The sequence below is a fragment of the Suricata suricatta genome, chromosome 7, assembly GCF_006229205.1.
Source record: "Suricata suricatta isolate VVHF042 chromosome 7, meerkat_22Aug2017_6uvM2_HiC, whole genome shotgun sequence".
NCBI classification, from domain to species: Eukaryota; Metazoa; Chordata; class Mammalia; order Carnivora; family Herpestidae; genus Suricata; species Suricata suricatta.
Window position 1 is genome coordinate 51,598,869 of NC_043706.1, and position 19,655 is coordinate 51,618,523.

A 19,655-nucleotide genomic window follows, 5' to 3' on the forward strand; every position below is an offset into this window, starting at 1 on the left:
CACTTTCATTTACTATCTACCTATTTTTTTTAATTTTAATGTTTACTTATTTTTAAGAGATGCAGAAAGTGAGCTGGCGAGGGGCAGAGAGAGAGAGAGGGAGACAAAATCAGAAGCAGGCTCCAGGCTCTGAGCTGTCAGCACAGAGCCCATGAACTGGAGATCATGACCTGGGCTGAAGTTGGAAACTTAACTAACTGACCCAGGTGCCCAAGGGTACCTACCTACTTAAAATAGACATTTTAGATGTTTAAAATGCTTATTTTTAGATAGCTATAAAAACTATCCTAGTTTTCAATTATATGCCTTTAAATTACTATGTTCAAATTATTTAAGGATCTTATTTTACTCCTCCCTTTTAGCATCCTCAAAGTTTTTCCCAAAATGCCAGTGTATACAAAAGTGTATGATACTATGCTTATAAATATTAGCTGAATTTATTTCTAAAATATATCAGATTTACAGATGAATACAGCTATTAAACTGCCTAGAGACACATACGGGGCTGTGGGGGAGAAGCCTCCTAAAATACACACAGACACAGATGGGCACAGTCTCAAACATTTAGGCTTTCTGAAACCTTACAGTCACAAAAACCATGAGTTTGTTTTCTGTTCAGCCAAGTGTTGCATCATAACAAGCAAAGTTCTCTGCAATTATGCCACACTTTGCTTTCTAACAGAGAAAACATTTCATTCTACATGAGAGCAAGAAAGTAAAACAAAAGCATTTTTCTTGTAAATGCTTCAAATGCCTGAGTGGAAACAGTTCTAAGAGTGAAAGAGTCTCAGAATACATGTACTGATGCATATGCCAACATTGTTTTCCAGAGTTTCATATTCTAATGAATTTCCCAAAACTGTAGGAAATGAACCACAAAAGGAAGACCCAATAAAACCTGGCTAACATAATCAGCACTTAGAAAAAGAAATTCAACCATCTCACATTATGGAAACAGTGTTCGCCCTCTTTTATGAATTCTTGCATTTCATAACCACAGTGAAATACCAGCAAAAGCCAAATATTTCATCTGTTCCAATTTTATTTACAAACACCAGCTGACAGCTGACAACAGAGGGAGCAAAGAATGATGTTTCCTGTAAATTAACCACATTGGGAGGGGAGATACTGCTGGCCCAATGGTTCTACAGAAAAGTTATGAAAATGTCAGAGAAACAAAGATACATATAGGATCCACTAAGTTTAAAAGCTATAAGTTACAAAGTCTGAAAAATTAAAGAAAAGGGATATGATAGGACCTAATCAAACAGGAAAATGCTGCAATGACTATATCTAAACTAAACATTGGGATTAACAGGACGATTCATCCCCCACATCGGCCAGCTCAGCCTCACTTCATGTGGGAACTTCAAAGTACAGAATTTCAGACCCAATGAATCAGAAGTGGATGGTGGAGCCCAGCATTTGGTTTTAACACGTCCCGATTACTCTGATGATGTGGGGGCCGTGGCATATCTCTAAGTCATTAGGCCACTTACCTTCCCACACCTCCAGGTACTGTCATATGTGACTTGCTAAGCAAATGTGTAGTGTAGATCTTCTGTATATAAAGGGAGGAGGGTAGTTGTCCAAAGTAGAAACCAGTAATCTAGAATTACATGACTACTTCGGCTGACAAAAATCTGTCTCCTTTTACTTCTCTGAAGACACAATCTTATTTTATTTTAATTAGCAGAAAGTTTTTTAAATGCTAACTAATCATCAAGTATTATCAATAATTAAGCTCTTAAACATAATGCTACATCATCATATGAACAAAATATCACTATTCTTTATCATCTACAGCAGTGATTTTCATACTAGCTGCATAAGAATCTCTTGGAGAATTTGTTAGACTGCAAATTGTGGACTCCACCCCAGAGTTTCTCATTCAATAGGTGTGGGGCAGATGTCAGCAACTGGCAGTTCCAACCAACTGTAGTGGCCATTGGAACCACTACTCTAGCCCAGATCTGAAAAGACTTACACATCATTCTGTTCTTACCAACACCTCTCTGTGTGACGCCGTAGTTTTACACTTGGCATTGAGTTTTTGATAGCTAAGCTGTTCAACAGGTATCTAGTTTACATAGGCGTTGTTTTCCTGGGTTGTACATTCTTTGAAGGCAAGAAACATATCTACATGAGTGTTTTATCACCTAGAATATTTAGAATTGTACTGAATAGAACATAAGACTATACATAAGGCTTTATGTCCCCTTCATTACAAACAACCAAATCATACCAAGGAAGGAGGGCTGGGATATTTATTCTTAAAGACTTGATTCCAAGACAATAAAGGAAATGGGGAGAAACATTTGTGGATAGCGCTATAGCACTTCCTGTTGTGAAATTATGGAGTTTGGTTATCACAAGACTGTGGCAAATTATCTTTACCTAGAAGTATCCTCTTGATTCTCTGGATAATAATTCATTGGGAAACGAAGGATGATTTTTGGGGGGCCATTTTCCATAAAATAATTAAATGCAGTACACAACTAATCTGTGAAGTGCAGTATTGTGACATAACCTGATCATTCGATTGTTTTCATGACCTGGAGAACTGTCACATGCTAATTTGTTTGGCTGGTGGAAAAGGCATATAGCATACCCTTAGCTCTAATTTATCATTTTGCCATTTTATTATTGACTTCTTTCTTGATATAAAATAACTGAAAAGATACTATGCTAAACATTATTGCTAAATCCAATTTCTATAGCAAATGTCAAAGATGATTTATTCCACAAAAAGCAGTTATTTTTAAGAAGGAAATTCAACCAAAAACAGATATGTAAAACTTGCATTGCATGTGCATTACCTTTCATGTTGTGGTCACTGGTACTTAACCACAAAAAATTAAAAGAATGGAGAATAATTTAGTTTGTGGTCATAGCAACCCTCAAAATCAGGTGTGTGGCCATTAAAATAGAGTGAAATTTTGAAGTAGTTCCTGACTTTGTTACTAAATACTTTGACTTTGATCTTACTACATGGTTTATTCTTAGTTTGTAAACAAATCTCTAGTGTACCAAAGGATACACTGAAGATACAGAACTAGGGAAGCTTCTCCTAGCTCACCAAATAAATACACAAGACGTTTGGGACCCATCCTGCATAGAGGAGAGTCACACAAACATCCTGGCATTCTAGCTCTGTCATGTAACTTACTGTACTTCTAGGTAATTAATGAATCTGTCTCAATCTGACCATAATGTCTAAGTGACATGAATACTCCCCAACTCCCAAAATTCTTTTTTTAAGAAAATAAAATAAGAGGCTTTGTGAAAGTGTCTTGCCCATCTCGAGACACAGAAGGGAAGATTCATGAAAGTTTGTTATTTCACTGTCACCAAAAAGTTGGAGTTTCAATAATTCCTTATCTTATGATTTGTTTTAGGCTACATTTTTTCAATACTGCTACGTTTAACATTATCATTTAGAAAAAATGAATATTTTTTAAAAGATCGTCAATATTTTAACCTAGCTAAAATGTCACAAAAACAGTAGAGTCCACAGTTCCATCATCATTTCCTATATTTGTGAAAGACTATTTGGCTATAACATGATTTTTCAGCAATTTGGTGAAAGAAATTTTCAGTGGTTATTAAATTATGATGACATGATCTTAGACAAGTTATTAATCTCCCCATTCTTCAGTTTCCTCATCTGTAAGAGGATACTTTTTTTTAACTTATAGTTCAATGACTTCTGAGATTACTGGGAGAATGCATATAGTCTGCTGGGGCAAGCGCCAGGCAGGTAGGAAGTATCCAGTAAGCTGTGTCTGCTATCATGTGTCCGGTTCTGATTTCACTTCTCTCCACATCCAATTTTGACAGCATTTTTTTCAGTATTTCAACTGCTAACTGAAATTCTTATACCCTTGCCTCACTGTTCATCCACTCTACTTGCTTATGCAAGCCTTAATAGTGAGTAAATCAAACCGAAGGCCTCCTCAGACCCACTCTCGGGCTTCGAAGTATAGCAATGGGAGCGAGAACACAGTACCACCGTCACACAGAGAGTAACTTCCAGCCTGAGCTACACTTCGGTGCAGCTTCTAGATTTTCTCAGTCTCCTCAGTACCACATTTTCCACAGAGCTAAGTCAAAAGTTGTCCAATCAACAGAACCTATATTTTACATCTCTCAACAGGTGACAATTTGCACTTCCTTAGAGGAAACAGAAGTCAAACATCTTGCCACCAAACCAACAAACTATCCTGAATTTACATCTACCCATTCTCTTTATTTTCGCCTTCTCTTCTTCCTCCTTCTTCCTTCATTTCTTCCTTCCTTCCTTCTTTCTTTCCTTCCTTTTTTTTTTTTTTACAGTGAAAAGGTGTCTTTCCTACAACCTAGGATAGTCCCTTCCAATTCTGTTCCCTCTCCCATTCCTTCCCCTCTGTAAATGAGATAGAGGTCCTTATCAGGATTTAACTACTTGCTGGACATCTACTCTTAAATGTGCCATAGTAACCTTAAATGCACACATTATACTTCTCATTTCTCCACCTCCCCACATAAGGCATACTTAACCCATCCCAATAATTAATTCTACTGATTAAGTAAACATGTAGGGGTACCTAGGTGGCTCATTCTGTTGAATGTCCAACGTCGGCTCAGGTCATGATCTCATGGTTTATGAGTTCGAGCCCCGCATCAGGCTTGCTGCTGCCAGTGCAAACCTGCTTCAGATCCTCTGCCTCCCCCTCTCTCTGTCCCTCCCCAGCTCATGCTCTCTCTCTCTCTCAAAATAAATAAACACTGAAAAAGACCCTCTCTCTCTCTGCTCCTCTCCCACACTCTAATAAATAATTATAAAATAAATAATTAAATAAAAATCTAACTTCACTATACATAAAAAGGAGATGCTCTAGAAATAAGAAGCCTAGTAAGCCACTCAAACTTTTACACCCCTATTATTATAGGTCTGTACATACATAAAACATTCAAATTGAGAAAATCCGTAGACAATATTCAAACAAAACTACTAAATAAAAAACGGAAAATGAGAACCCAAACATTTCAGTAACTTTCCCTCACACAAAAATAAACATAAGGCAGAAAAAAACTGCAACAAAATGCTATAACCTGGATTAATATTATACAAGCATTTTCAGATGTAAAAAAAATTGACAAGACAAAATAATCTCAGGTATTACAATGAAATTACCTGAAATCAAGGGAGAATAGATTTAATATTTTTAAACGTACTGAGGGGAAAAAAAAACGAAATGTAGCCCAAAAAAAAGGGTTTTTTAAAAACATAATAAGGGTCAGAAGGAGAGAAAAGAGTCAAAGAAGTCACAACACACCTAAAATTAGAGTTCTTAAGATATAAATCAAAATAATGTAACAGAATTTCTATTTAAAACTATAATCCAAGAGGTGCATCGGGGTCTTTCGGTCAGTTAAGCACATGACTTCCGCTCAGTCATGATCTCGTGGTTTGTGGGTTGGAGCCCTGCATCACGCTCTGCACTGACAGCTCAGAGTCTGGAGCCTGCTTCAGATTCTGTGTCTCCCTCTCTCTGTCCATCCCCTGCTCGAGCTCTGTCTCACTCTTTTTCTCTCTCGTGTCTCAAGAAACAAATAAACATTTTTAAAAATTAAAAAAAAACTATAATCCAAGAGAATACTCCAAAATGAAAGGAAGTCCCGAATCTACTTATTATAAGGATTTTGGGGCAAGTGGAAATCCTAATTCTGGCACACGCTATGCTATTAGACTTTACACATTAAGGTGTTTTGTCTTCAGGTTTTTTTTTTTTTAACCCTCTGGGTTGCCATACAAAAATAACCAAAGCCACTTCCAAATGAAAGACAATTAGTTTGATGTCAGCAACATACATGACAGCAGTGGAGCAACATCTCACAGACATTAAAAAAAACAAACATGAAAAGCAGTGAGACAAGAGTTTATAATGTCAGTGACAAGACAGTGACAGCCAAACTGTCATTCAAGTAACAAGAATAGGGAAAACATGTTAAAACATAAGAATTCAGAGAATACTGTATTCACAAGCATTTCCTAAGGAATACACTATAGAAGCAGCTTCATAAACCACAATGATGACTATAGAATACTGATGAATATGGCTGGTGATGAACACTGAATATATTTAATTGCAGATTTGAACAAAGGGAGGCAAAGAACAGAAAATAGCTTATAAATATTAGAGTGGGGAAGGGGCAGAGGGAGACGAAGAGAATCCCAAGGAGGCTCCATGCTCAGCACAGAGCCAGACACAGGGTTCGATCTTCAACACAGGGTTCCTGACCTGAGAGGAAATCAAGAGTCAAACCCTTAAGTGACTGATCCACCCAGGAATCCCTTTAAAAAGCAGTACATTTTCATTAATGAATATTAATTAAAACATTGGACATTAATATCAAGGAAATACATTGGAGCAATAGTCAAAAGTATGTACAATTTAAATACTGAAAACAAAAAATAGGAAAGGAATGAAAATAAATGAATTCAATTCCCAAGTGTAAAATCTAGAAAAATATAAGAAAAAAGAAGGAAGTAGTATAGATAAATGTAATAACAAAACAAAAACAAAAAACACACCAAAAGCCAAAAATGTAAAATCAGTGTAAAATTGCAATATTGGCTCTTTGAAAACAAACTCAAGCAAAGTAATAGAAACACCAGAATCTCATATAATAAACCAAAAACAAAACAAACAAATCAAATGAGACACCAGAAAGTGAAAGCACAAATATCCAAAGAAATAACAAAGGGGGACTAATCATTGAAACCAAGAGTGCTAATGCATATGGGTACATGTACCCCAATGTTCATAGCAGCACTTTCAATAATAGCCAGATCATGGAAAGAGCCTAAATGTCCACCAACTGATGAATGGATCAAGATGTGGTTTATCTACACAATGGAATACTACATGGAAATGAGAAAGAATGAAATCTGGCCATTTATAGCAACATGGATGGAACTCGAGGGTATTATGCTGAGTGAAATAAGTCAGGCAGAGAAAGACAGATACCACACGTTTTCACTCAAATGTGGAACAGGAAAAACTTAACAGAGGACCATAGGGGAGGGGAAGGGGAAAAATAGTCAAGGAGAGGGAGGGAGGCAAACCATAAGAGACTATTAAATACTGGAACAAACTGAGGGCTGATGGGGGGTGAGGGAGAGGGGAGAATGGGTGTTGGGCATAGAGGACGGTGCTTGAACAAAAAATAAACAATATAAGAATTTGCACAGTTCTATACAAGTCTTTGGAAAAAATCTAGAGGAATGGCTAATTTCCTATGGGAATGAAGTTTACTATTATTGATCCTATGAGATATAGAGTGCTCAACCTAATCAATTTCCATGTAAGAAATAAGAAAAAGTTATCAAGAAACTATTCAACACAAAAAGGATCAGGCTGAGATGACAAAGGAAAATATGAGGAAAAAAAAAACCCTGTGGTGCATGAATTCAACTATAACTGCAATAAGTTATTAAAAAATATTAGGAATGAGAGAACATTAAAAATTCTACATTAAAAGAACAAGAATATGGCACCAAAATAGGCACATAGATCAATGGAATAGAACCAAAAAGCCAGAAATAAACCCAAATTTACATGGTCAATTGATTTTTGACAAAGCAGGAAAGAATACCCAATGGGAAAAAGACAGTTTCTTCAGCAACTGGTGTTGACAGAATTGAAGAGCAACATGCAAAAGAATGAAACTAGACTGCTCACTTTCACCAAACCCAAAGAAAAAATCAAAATGGTGGGGTGACTGGATGGCTCAGTTGGTTAGGCATCTGACTTTGGTTCAGGTCATGATCTCACAGTTCATGGGCTCAAGCCCCACATAAGGCTCTATACTGACAGTATAAAGCCTGCTTGGGATTCTCTCTCTCTCCCTCTCTGCCCTTCCCCCACTTGCTCACACTCATGTGCTCTCTCTCTTAAAAAATAAAATAAAAAAAAATTTTTAAATGGATTTAATACCTAAATGTGAGACCTGAAATTATAAAAATCCTAAAAGAGAACACAGGCAGTAATTTCTCGGACATCAGCCATAGCAACTTTTTTTCTAGATTATGTCTCCTGAGCCAACGGAAACAAAAGCAAAAATAAACTACTGGGAGTTCATCAAAATAAAAAGCTTCTGTGCAGACCATCAATAAAACTAAAAGACAAGCTCCTGAATGGGAGAAGATATTTGCCAATGACATCTCAACATAGAGTTAGTATCCAGAATACATTAATAATTTATGCAACTCAACAACCAAAAAACAAATAATCTAATTTAAAAATGGGCAGAAGACACAAATAGGCACTTCCTCAAAGAAGACATACAGATAACAACAAACACACAGAAAGATACTTATCATCATTTATCACCAGAGAATGTAAATCAAAACTACAATAAGATAATACTTCATGCCTACCAAAAATGCTAAAATAAAAAACACAAGGAACAAGTATTGGAGAGGATGTAGAGAAGAAGGAATCTTTATCGTGCCTGGGTAGCTCAGTAGGCTGGGCTTTCGACTTCAGATCAGGTCATGATCTCATGGGTCATGAGTTTGAGCCCCACATCAGGTTCTGTGCTGTCAGCTCAAAGCCTAGAGCTTGGTTCAGATTCTGCATTTCCCCCCTCTTGCTGCCCCCTCCCTCACTCATGTTCTTTCTCTCTCTAAAAATACATAAATATGAAAAAAACAATTTTAAAGAAAAAGCAACTCATGCAATTTTGGTGGGAGTGTCAACTGATGTAACCACAGTGGAAAACAATGAAGAGGTTCCTCAAAAAGTTAAAAATGGAACTACCCTATGATCCCTAATTGCACTCCTGGGCGTTCACCTAAAAAGTACAAAATCACTAATTCAAAGGTAAACGTGCTCTTCTATGTTTACTGCAGTATTATTTACAATAGCCAAATTATGAAATTTGACCAAGTATCCATGTATAGATGAATAAAGAAGAGGTGGCATGTACATACAACAGAATATTATTCAGCCACAAAAAACAATGAAATCTGCCATTCACAACAACATGGGTGAATCCAGAGAGTACAATGCTAAGTGAAATGTCAGTCAGAGAAAAACAAATACCATATGATCTCTCTCATATGTGGAACTTAAGAAACCAAACAAATGAGCAAAGGGAAGAAAGGGAGAAGACTAACCAAGAAAGAGAGTCTTTTTTTTTTTTTTAAGATGCATGGTGTTCCTGGGGAGCATCCAACTCCTGACTTTGTCTCAGGTCATGATCCCAGGGTTGTGGGATCAAGCCCCCTGTCAGACTCTGAGCTGACCATGGAGCTTACTTAAGACTGACTGACTGACTCACTCTCTCTCTCTCTTTTTCTCTCCCTTTCTCCCCTCTCCCACCCTCTAAAAATAATATATTTATTAAAAATTGTTTATTTGTTTATTTACTACTTACTTTTTTTGGAGGGGGAGAAAGAAAGTGAAAAGCACAAATTACCACAACTTACCCAAAAGGAAGAACTCTAAATACCCCAATATTTAGTAAAAGAATTTAATTAGTAATTAAAATCTTCTTCACACTTAAAAAGCCCAAGTCCAGATGCTTTCACTGGTAAATTCTACCAAAAAAGGAAGAAATAATACCAATTCTACATACTCTCTTTTAGAAAAGAAAAGCTAGTATTACCTTGACACCAAAGCCATACAAAAAAAAATCACAAGAAAACACCGACCAATATCTTTCATGAACATAGACACAGAAGTCCTTAATAAAATATTTCCAAGTTGAATCTAGCAATATATAAAAGGAATAATATAAGATGACCAACTGGCATTATCCCAAGACTGCAAGGTTAGTGTAACATACAAAAATCAATATTATATATCATACTAATGAAATAAGGGAAGAAAACAATATAAATCAACTCAATAAATGCAGAAAAAGTTTCTCACAAAATTCAACCCCAAATCATAATTAAAGAGAAAAACTCTCAAGAGACTACATATAAAAAAGAATTTCTTCAACCTGATGAAGGGTTTCTATATAAAACAACCAACATGTACTGATGAAAGACTTCAGGCCTTCTAAGATCAGACACAAGGCAAGAAATGTACACTCTTACTACTTCTGTTCAATGTTGCATTGGAGGGCCTGTGTAGTGCAATAAAATTATTAAAATAAATTTAAGTCATAGGAAGTAGTATGAAAGAAAATGGCATTTATATCTAAACAATATGATCATCTATGCAGAAAAATCTAAGGAATTTACAAAGCAAGTTGCAGGAATCAATAAGTGAGTTTGGCAATATTGCAGGATATACAATCAACATACCAAGCTAATTTTATTTTCACATGCTATCAATAGAAAATAATTTTTAAAAAATCTGTTCACAAGAGCATTTTAAAAAATAAAATATTTGGGTATAAATTTAACAAAATCACATACAAGATCTGTATGCTGAAAACTACAAAACACTTCTGAGATAAATTAAAGAAAGACCAGGTAGGTGAAATGATATACCATGTGCATGGACTGGAAGAACTCAATATTGTTACAACCACAACTCTCCTCTAATAAATGTAAAGCTATGTACTCTCCTCTCTCTCCCCTCTATGAGTTGAAATTTTAACCTCAGCCTCTCCGTCCTATCTTGAGTAGGAAGTGGACATAGTAACCCAATTCCATAAATCATGTAGAAGGAAAAAAGCAGTAACCTCAAGTGAAGAAATCTGACAAATACTACCATAACCAAATGATCAAAGTTAATATAATCAATGATTAGTCAAGTGGATAGCATATACTCTCTGATACGAAGAGAAGGGTACCTCACCTTTGTGTTATTTTTCTCTCCCTAACAAAAAAAATGAATAATTAAAAATAAAAAACTCATAATTACAGCCTAATCATGAAAAAACTATCAAAAAACCCCAGCATGGTATTCTACAAAAGGTCTTCAAAATTGTCAAAGTCATAAAAAACAAGAAAAGACTGATAAGTTATCATTGATTAGAAGCAACTAAGGAGACATAAAACAACACAATGTAGTATACCCTCAATTAGATTATGGAACAGAAAAAAGACATATGAATAATAAAATACAAATAAAGTATGGAGTTTAACTTAGAGCAATGTGTTAATATTGATTTCTTACTTTGGACAAATGTACCATAGCAATATGTTAACATCAGGAGAAAATGGGTCAACTATCTAAAGGAATACTATATACTGTTACCCACAACTTTCCTGTAAATCTAGAATTATTTCAAACTAAAAAGTATACTGAAGTTTAATAGTTTGGTAGTTTCTTAAGAAGTTAAACCCAAATATTCATCAACCAATGAGTGAATAAATAGGACATATTCACCCAATGAAATATCATCAATAAAAATGAATAAACTACTAGCAGGCCAAAACATAGATGAACCTTGAAAATGTTCTCATAAGTGAAAGGAATTATCCACAAAAAGCCACATACCGCATAATTCCATATGAAATATTAATAACGGGCAAATCCATAGAGACAGAAAGTAGATTAGAGGTTGCCTAGGGCTAAAAGTAGAGAGGTAGTGGCTGAAAGGAAATTGAAAGTAACCACTAATGAGTATAGGGTTTCTTTTTAAGGTGATGAAAATGTTCTAAAGTTAGACTAAAGTGACAATTTAATAACTCTGTAAATATACTAAAAACCACTGAATTGTGTGTACAATAAGTTAAATAGGTAAACTGTATAATGTCTGTTTTATTTATAAATAAAGCTGTTAAAAACAGAACTAAAGTTGACACTTGTGGGCATATGCATGCAAACATGCTACCCAGATTAGTATCAAAAAGGGCAATAAACTTAAACAAAAAAACAAAAAACTGAGCCCAAAGTTAGCTGGAGGAAGGAAATGATTAAGATTAGAGCAAAAATAAATAAAATAGAGAATACATAAATAGAAAAAATAGATAAAGCTAGAATTGATTTTTTAAATGATATAAACTATGGACAAATCCTTAGTTATCTACACAAAGAAAAAAGAAAGAAAACTCAAAGTCAGAAACAAAAGAGGAGACATAACAACTGATGCTACAGAAATGAAAAAGATCACAAGGGATTATTATAAATAACTATATTCCAACAAATTGGACAAACAAAAAGAAATGGATAAAGTCCTAGAAACACAAAACTTGTTAAGACTGACATAAGATGAAAGAGAAAGAATGAACCGACCAGTAACAAATGAGGAAACTGAAATATTAATTTAAAAAATTTCACAATAAATAAAGTCCCAGGACCATAATACTTCATATGTAAATGCTACTAAACATTTAAATAATTAATATGAATCCTTAAAATATTCCAAGAAATAGAAGAGAGAACACTTCCAAATCACTTTATGAGGCCAGTATTAGCCTGATACTAAAGCCAAACAAAACACCACAAGGAAAGAAAATCATAGGCCAATATCCTTGATGAAGATGCAGGCAAAAATCCTCAACAAATAGTAGCAAACTGAATACAATAGAACACTGAAAGGATCATACGTTATAAAGTGAGATTTATCCCTAGGATGCAAAGATGGCAGTATATGCAAATCAATGTGATACACCACATACCCAGAATAAAAATAAAAATCACATGATCATTTCAAGAAATGCAGAAAAACACTTGACAAAATTCCACATCATTTCATGATCAAAACTCTCAACAAACTAGGTATAAAGGAACTTAATACACTAAAGATCACATATATATGAAAAACCCAGAGTGAACATCATATTTAATGATGAAACTGAAAGCTTTTCCTTTAAGATCAGCAATGAGAAAAGATGTTCACGCGACATTTCTTTTCAACAGAGTACTGGAAATACGAGTCAAAGTAATTAGGCAAGAAAAAGAAAGAACATCCAAATTGGAAAGGAAGAAGTAAAACTGTCCCTGTTTATAGATGACATAATCCCATATGTAGGTAAACCTAAAGACTCCACCAAAAAACTGTTCAAACTAATAAATTCAATAAGGTTGCAGGATATAAAATCAGCATACAAAACTCAATTTCATTTTTATACAGTAACGGCAAACTATACAAAAAGGAAATGAAGAAAACAATCATTAATAACAGCATAAAAATAATAAAATACTTTGAAATAAACTAAACCAACAAGGAGAAAGACGTATACACTAAAAGCTATAAAACATTAATGAAAGAAAATTAAAGAGAAACAAATAAATCAAAGTCATCACTAGTTCATGGGCTGGAACATTTTTCATTAAAAGGTCCATTATCACAAATGGCCTATAGATTCAACTCAATCCCTATGAAAATCCCAATGGCATTTTTTTCATATAAATAGAAAAAAGAAGTCCAAAATGTATCCATTCGATCCAGGAACCAACAGCATAGGCAACAGAAGCAAAATTAGTCAGGTGGGATTACATCTGCACAAAAAAGAAAACCATCAACAAAATGAAAAGGCAACCCATAGAATGGGGAAAAATATTTGCAAACCGTATGTCTAATAAAGGGTTAATGTCTAAACTAGAGCAGGAACTCCTACACCTCAACAGCAATAATAATAACACGCCATATTTAAAAATGGGCAAAGGAACTGAATAGTCATTTCAGTAAAACAAGATAAAAATGACCAAGTGTATAAAAAATTGCTCAACATCACTAATCAACAGAGAAATGCAAACCAAGCCACAGTGAAGTATCACTTCAAATCTGTAAGGGGCTATTCTCAAAAAACAAAAAAATTAAAGCAACAAGTGTTGGCAAGGATGTGGAGAAACTGTAAGCCTTGTATACTGTTAGTGAGAATGTAAATTGAGGCAGCCACCATGGAAAAAAGTGTAGAGGTTCCTCAAAAAAGTAACAAGATAACTGCCATGTGTTAGGACAATCTCGCTTCTGGGTATGTATCCAAAGGAATGGCAATAAGGATCTCGAAGACATATCTGCACTGCCATGTCCACTGCAGCATTAGTCACAAGGGTCAAGACATAAAGCAACTTAAATGTCCACTAGCTGAATGAAGAAAATAGGATATCAAAATACAGACAAGATTATATATAGACACAGACACAGAAATATGGTTCATCCTCAAAAAAGGAAGGAATTCTTACCATTTGTTACAACATGGATGAACCCAGAAGATGATGCTAAGGGAAATAAGCCAAATATAGAATGACAAATCCTGTATGATCCTACTTATATGTAAAATCTAAAACAAACTCATAGAGGCAGAAAATAGAATGGTGGCTGCCAGAAGAAGGAGAGAGGGAGAGATAGAGAAGTGCTGGTCAAAGGGTAGAAAGTTTCAATTATGCAAAATGAGTAAGTCATAGAAATCTACTGTACAGTTTAGTGCCCAGTTAACAATGCTGTATTGCAAACTGTGAAATTAGCTAAGGCGGCAGATCTTATGTTAAGTATTGTCATCACAAAAATAATAGTAATAAATAGAGAGGGAGAAAATTTTTGGAGGTGACATATGTTTATGGCATTGACTGAGGTGACAGTTTCATGAGCATATACTTATCTATAATCTCACCAAGTTGGCTATATAAAATATGTACAGTTTTCGCATCTCAATCATAACCTCCAAGTGTTTTTTTTAAAGCTCCAAAAGGGATCTTAATGCAAAGCTCCAATCAAAAAACGTACAAAAGAAATGAATTCCTTATTGAATACATTCTGTGACAGGTACTATGCTGGGTGCTCTTGCTCAGTCCCTACACCATATCAATCTATGTAGGTAACACAACGCATTTTTTTAAGTGGATAAAACTGAAGGTCAAAGAATTTGCCAAAAGACATACAGCTGATTAGAAAAAGTCACTGAGAGATAGAAATCCAATTCAGTTCTATTATCTAAACTTAACTACCCTGAAACACCATAATCTCATTTCTTTGGGCACAGAAGACAAAGGAAAATTAAATTAGATGAATACCAACTTTTCAGGTAAAGAGAAAAATCTGTGATCTTTAACTGAGACTGGATTATACACTCCATAAAAATAAGGCCGGGGACAGTTTTGTTCCATTCTAGCCCCTAATAAACATCAATAAAATATCTGTTTAATTGATGAATGAGAAATAAAATACAGAATCAGTAAAATACAATTAACAATGCATGACTCTTGAAAATGAGCCCCAATATTTTACATTCAGGAAGCACTATTTGTAATTTTTAAGGAATCATGGATATTTGAGGGAACTTTCATAATACTTAAGCAAATAAATGAACAGTTTGTCCAAAGGAAAAGAAAATAATGGCAGATGAAGAAAATTTGGACTAGATTTCTGAGCAAGTTTGCCCTGACGATTAGGAAACCTGATGACATCTCTAAATCCAGTGCTTGACCAAGTAGCCCCATTGGTTGATGGATTACACAAATCCTCTTTTTAAGTACTCAAGAAACTTATAGCAGAAAAATGATGTGGACTGTTGGCACATACCAGATACATGGACTTAAATATATACATATGACTGACATATTTTTATTTAACAAGCTATAGCATAGAAAGTCCATTTCTATGTGATAATTAACCAATTAAGCATTTATGTAATAAGATGGTGCTTTAACCCATCACTGTGCAGGCATGTGCTTTGTGGTTTTCAGAGCCACTGAGTTTTTCAGGGTTGGCGAATGACTCTTACGTCACAGTGCCTCTTGCTTTATTTCTCTCACACTGAGCCCACACAATTGATAAAGAAGTTGTTCAGATTAAGAATGAAGTCCTCCTACCTCCCACCCAAAACTTTTAATCCCCTAGGAGCTAAGAGCTATGTACTGCTGCCTCTAACCGACCAAACAAATTCAGTTTCAATGGCTTATCAAAGAAGTTCAACCTTCACATATTCAAGGATTTTATTTCTTAGACATAAGAATTCACAGTAGACTCAAAAGAAACTTATTATCATTTTTAAATTACAGTAAAACAACTTTTAGCTCATTATTTTATACCAATGTCATAGTGTAAAAAGTTAAATGTCAGTACACTTTTCAAATGTTCACTCACAAGTTATAGAAATCTTTATTTTTTTAAATGTAAATACCTTGTAACCAGGACTACCCATTAATCCATCCTTCCCATGTCTTCCTGGTTCTCCCTAAAAAAATAAATGCATGTATCTTAATATATATTTTTGCACTAATTTTTCTTTCTAAAGAAAGACAGTATAAGGTAATTTTTATTTAAAGTAAAATACTCAGTAGGGCTCCTACTGTCTCATTCAGTTAAGCTTCCGACTTCGACTCAGGTCATGATCTCATGCTTTGTGGGTTCAGGCCAGCATCGGGCTGTGTGCCAACAGCTCAGAGCCTGGAGCCTGCTTTGGATTCTGCGTTTCCCTCTTTCCCTGCCCCTCCCCCACTCATGCTTTGTCTCTCTTTCTCTCTCAAAAATAAACATAATGAATGAATAAAAAAATAAATAAATAGAGTAAAATACTCAAGAACTTTTTGTCAAACTCACAGCACGTCCAGGAAGGCCAGGAAAACCAGCATTTCCCTTTTCACCTTTGGCACCCTGTATTAAAAATAAACACTTAAGAAAACAATTCATGCAAAAATTTTATTTATATTTTGTTTTTATTTTTGTTTGTTTATTTAGCTTTCTGACTCTGTGCATGTGCCTTCAACACTTCCTCGATGATTTTCTGCTCCTCAAGAAAGAAAGCATGCTTGACCTTGGCATCGGCGCATTTAGCACACATGGGACCACCATGGGCCCTGCTGAGAGGCTTTTTTCATTTTAGGCAAATTCATAAGAACTTTAGTTCTCACATCAAAAATGTTTTGAAGTTGGCCTGGGCACACACATGCAGATCTTGGTGCTTTCCCAACTTCCTTGGTGGAAAGGTAAACAATTCTATTACCAGGGGTTCCAGACCGCCTGTTTTGCTAGAGGCTGTAGTGCAGAAAGCCTATGACGGCAGCTGGACCATTCTGAATGCCTCTAGACATCATCCGCAGAGGACACACAATAGGGATTTTTAAAACCCAACTCACACTTAAGTTAAAATGTAAGTGAACCTCTTTATGTGGTGACAGAATTGGTGGAACTATAGCTTGCATTGCCCTATGAGTTTTGGCAAAGCCAGCAGACACAACATAAAGACAACAAAATTGTTGTGAAGGATTATTTTAAGCATCTAAACACAGAAACCACATCTTGGCAAAATTAAAAAGCAGTGTATTTTAAATACAACGTAAAGGGAATATAGTCTTCCTTCAATGTGAAGAAATCCGAAGGACCATAACATTGATTCCCCACGGACATGCTGTTAAGCAGCCACCATTCCTCCCAAGGCATCTCTCTTCGTAAATACTTTAAAAATTCAGAACGATTAATAACACAGAGCATTCTTATAAAATACCACAACCAGTTATTTTTTTGTTTTTTTTCCATTATTCTAAATAAGTCTCCTGAGAAAGGAGAACAAAGCCGATTGCTGTAATGGTGGCTGGGAATAAAATTCAAGTTTTCTATTTCCATGACATTCGAAGTTCCATATGGGCACTTTATTTTACCATCCGTACTTCCCTTTTTGCCATAAAATCCAGTTGATCCTTTATCTCCTTTGGGGCCCATTTCACCCTAAAAGGCAAAATATAGAGTTTTATTTTTTATTAAGTTTTAAAATTTTAATTCCAGTATTTGTTATGTTCCTTTCTACGTGATTTCACCAAGAGATTCTTCTGTGTGTACTTGAAGAAAGTGTGTATTTGATTTTTCTTGGATAGAAAATGGTTTTATAGATATCTTTTCAAACCATGTAATTTTAAGTACACTTCAAGTAAAAAAATGTTCTTGTTTAAAGAAAAATAACTTTAACTAAGGGTCCTCACTTAAAATAAAGCATCTCAGAGGGAAGTTGGGGGGGATGGGTGAAACAGTAAAGGGGATTAAGAGTACACTTATGATGATGAGCACTGAGTAGTGTATTGCATTGTTGAATCACCCTATCATACACCTGAAACTAATACAACACTGTATGGTAACTAATTGGAGTTAAAATATTGAATTTATTAAAATATTGAATTTAAAAAATATATATGAAAATGTCCCTTAGAGATTAAAGGGGAAAAAGAAACAACACCAATTATAAAAAATATGGTTTAATATGTCAACATAATATAAAACAGAAAAAAATAATTTAAGGTTTGTTTACAAAGCCCTATGCTTAAGGTTTTATGAAAGAAATAAGGAAATATAAGGACAGATGGTACCAAAATAGGGCCTACAATTTGGGGCTTATAATTAGAATTTCCATACAGAGGCCCCAGGGTGGCTCAGTCAGTTAAGCATCTGACTCTTGGCTTTGGCTCAAGTCATAATCTCATGACTCATGGTTTCGAGCCCCACATCTTGGCTCTGGCTCACAGAGACCCTCCTTGGTATTCTTTCTCTTTGTCTCTCTGTCTCTCTGTCTCTGTGTTTCTGTCTCTCTCTGAAAAATAAACAAACTTAAAAAAAAAAAGAATTTCCATATGGTAAACTTTACATCATTGATGTTTAAATACCATAAAATTTGTGGCCAGAAATTGTAAAGAAAATGTGTAAAAGTTTTCTGTAAACTATGATAGTAACCCATTTATTTTAATATACTTTCATTTACACATGAGGATTTATTTATAACACATTTGTAACATAAATAACATTTAATTCAAAATAAAAGACAATGTGGTGAATATTAAGATTAGATTTTTTCAACCTTTAATCCTGGCATTCCATGAAGCCCAGGAAAACCAGGAAGTCCACGGTCACCCTGAAAATTAAAAAAAAAATTAATGAAAGAAAATACATCAGCTTAAAAAATATCATCATACTTTAACTTTACCCTGGTCAAAATCCAGTAGAAAAAAAATCTCCCATATACCTACATACATTAAAACCCTATCTGTATGAAAGACAAATCCTCTTTTATCATAGTTTCCTTTATGATCAATAAGGAGTGTATTGAGACTCAGTGAACCTTGCTCCAGTTCTGTGAAAAATGCTGTTGGCATTTCGACAGGGATTATACAGAATCTGTAGATTGTTTTGGGCAGTGTAGATATCTGAACATTAATTCTTCTAATCCTTGAGTATAAAATATCTTTCCATTTGTGTTGTTTTCAATTTCTTTCAAGTGTCTTATAGTTTTCAGAGTAAAGGTCTTTCACCTCCTTGGTTAAATCAAAGGTATGGAGACAAATGAAAATGAAAACATGATGGTGCAAAATTTGGAGGCCACAGCCAAAATCTATTACAGGTAATACACGAATTCACTAAAGTTGCAGGATACAAAATTAATATCCAGAAATTAGTATTTCTATGCACTAATAATGAAACAGCAGAAAGATAAAGAATCTCATTTGCAATTGTACCAAAAAGAATAAAATACCTAGATATAAATGTAACCAAGGAAGTAAGTCTATACTCTGAAATTATAATTAAATGTAGTCCCTATCAAAATATGATCAGCATTTTTTAGAGAACTAGGACAAAGAATACTAAACCATAAAAGACCACAAATAGCCAAAGAAATCTTGACAAAGAACAAAGCTGGAAGTATAACTCCAGATTTAAAGATACCCTACAAAGCTGTAGTAATCAAAACAGCATGGTACTCACACAAAAACAAACATATAGATCAATAAAACAAAATAAAGAGCCCAGAAATAAACCCACACTTATATGGTCAATCT

At 34.7% G+C, this 19,655-nt stretch overlaps 1 protein-coding gene across 3 annotated transcripts in view; it reads right to left on the reverse strand.

Annotated features, from left to right (window-relative positions):
• The window catches only part of COL21A1 (collagen type XXI alpha 1 chain), a 183,771-nt gene that overhangs the window by 43,327 nt on the left and 120,789 nt on the right, over positions 1 to 19,655 (reverse strand). For all 3 annotated transcript variants that reach the window (XM_029945443.1, XM_029945442.1, XM_029945444.1), the window contains exons 13-16: positions 18,680 to 18,733; positions 17,509 to 17,562; positions 16,438 to 16,491; positions 16,019 to 16,072 (exon numbers count right to left, since the gene is read on the reverse strand). In XM_029945443.1, coding sequence (XP_029801303.1) covers positions 16,019 to 16,072; positions 16,438 to 16,491; positions 17,509 to 17,562; positions 18,680 to 18,733 — 216 coding nt within the window. The remainder of the gene's footprint in view (positions 1 to 16,018; positions 16,073 to 16,437; positions 16,492 to 17,508; positions 17,563 to 18,679; positions 18,734 to 19,655) is intronic.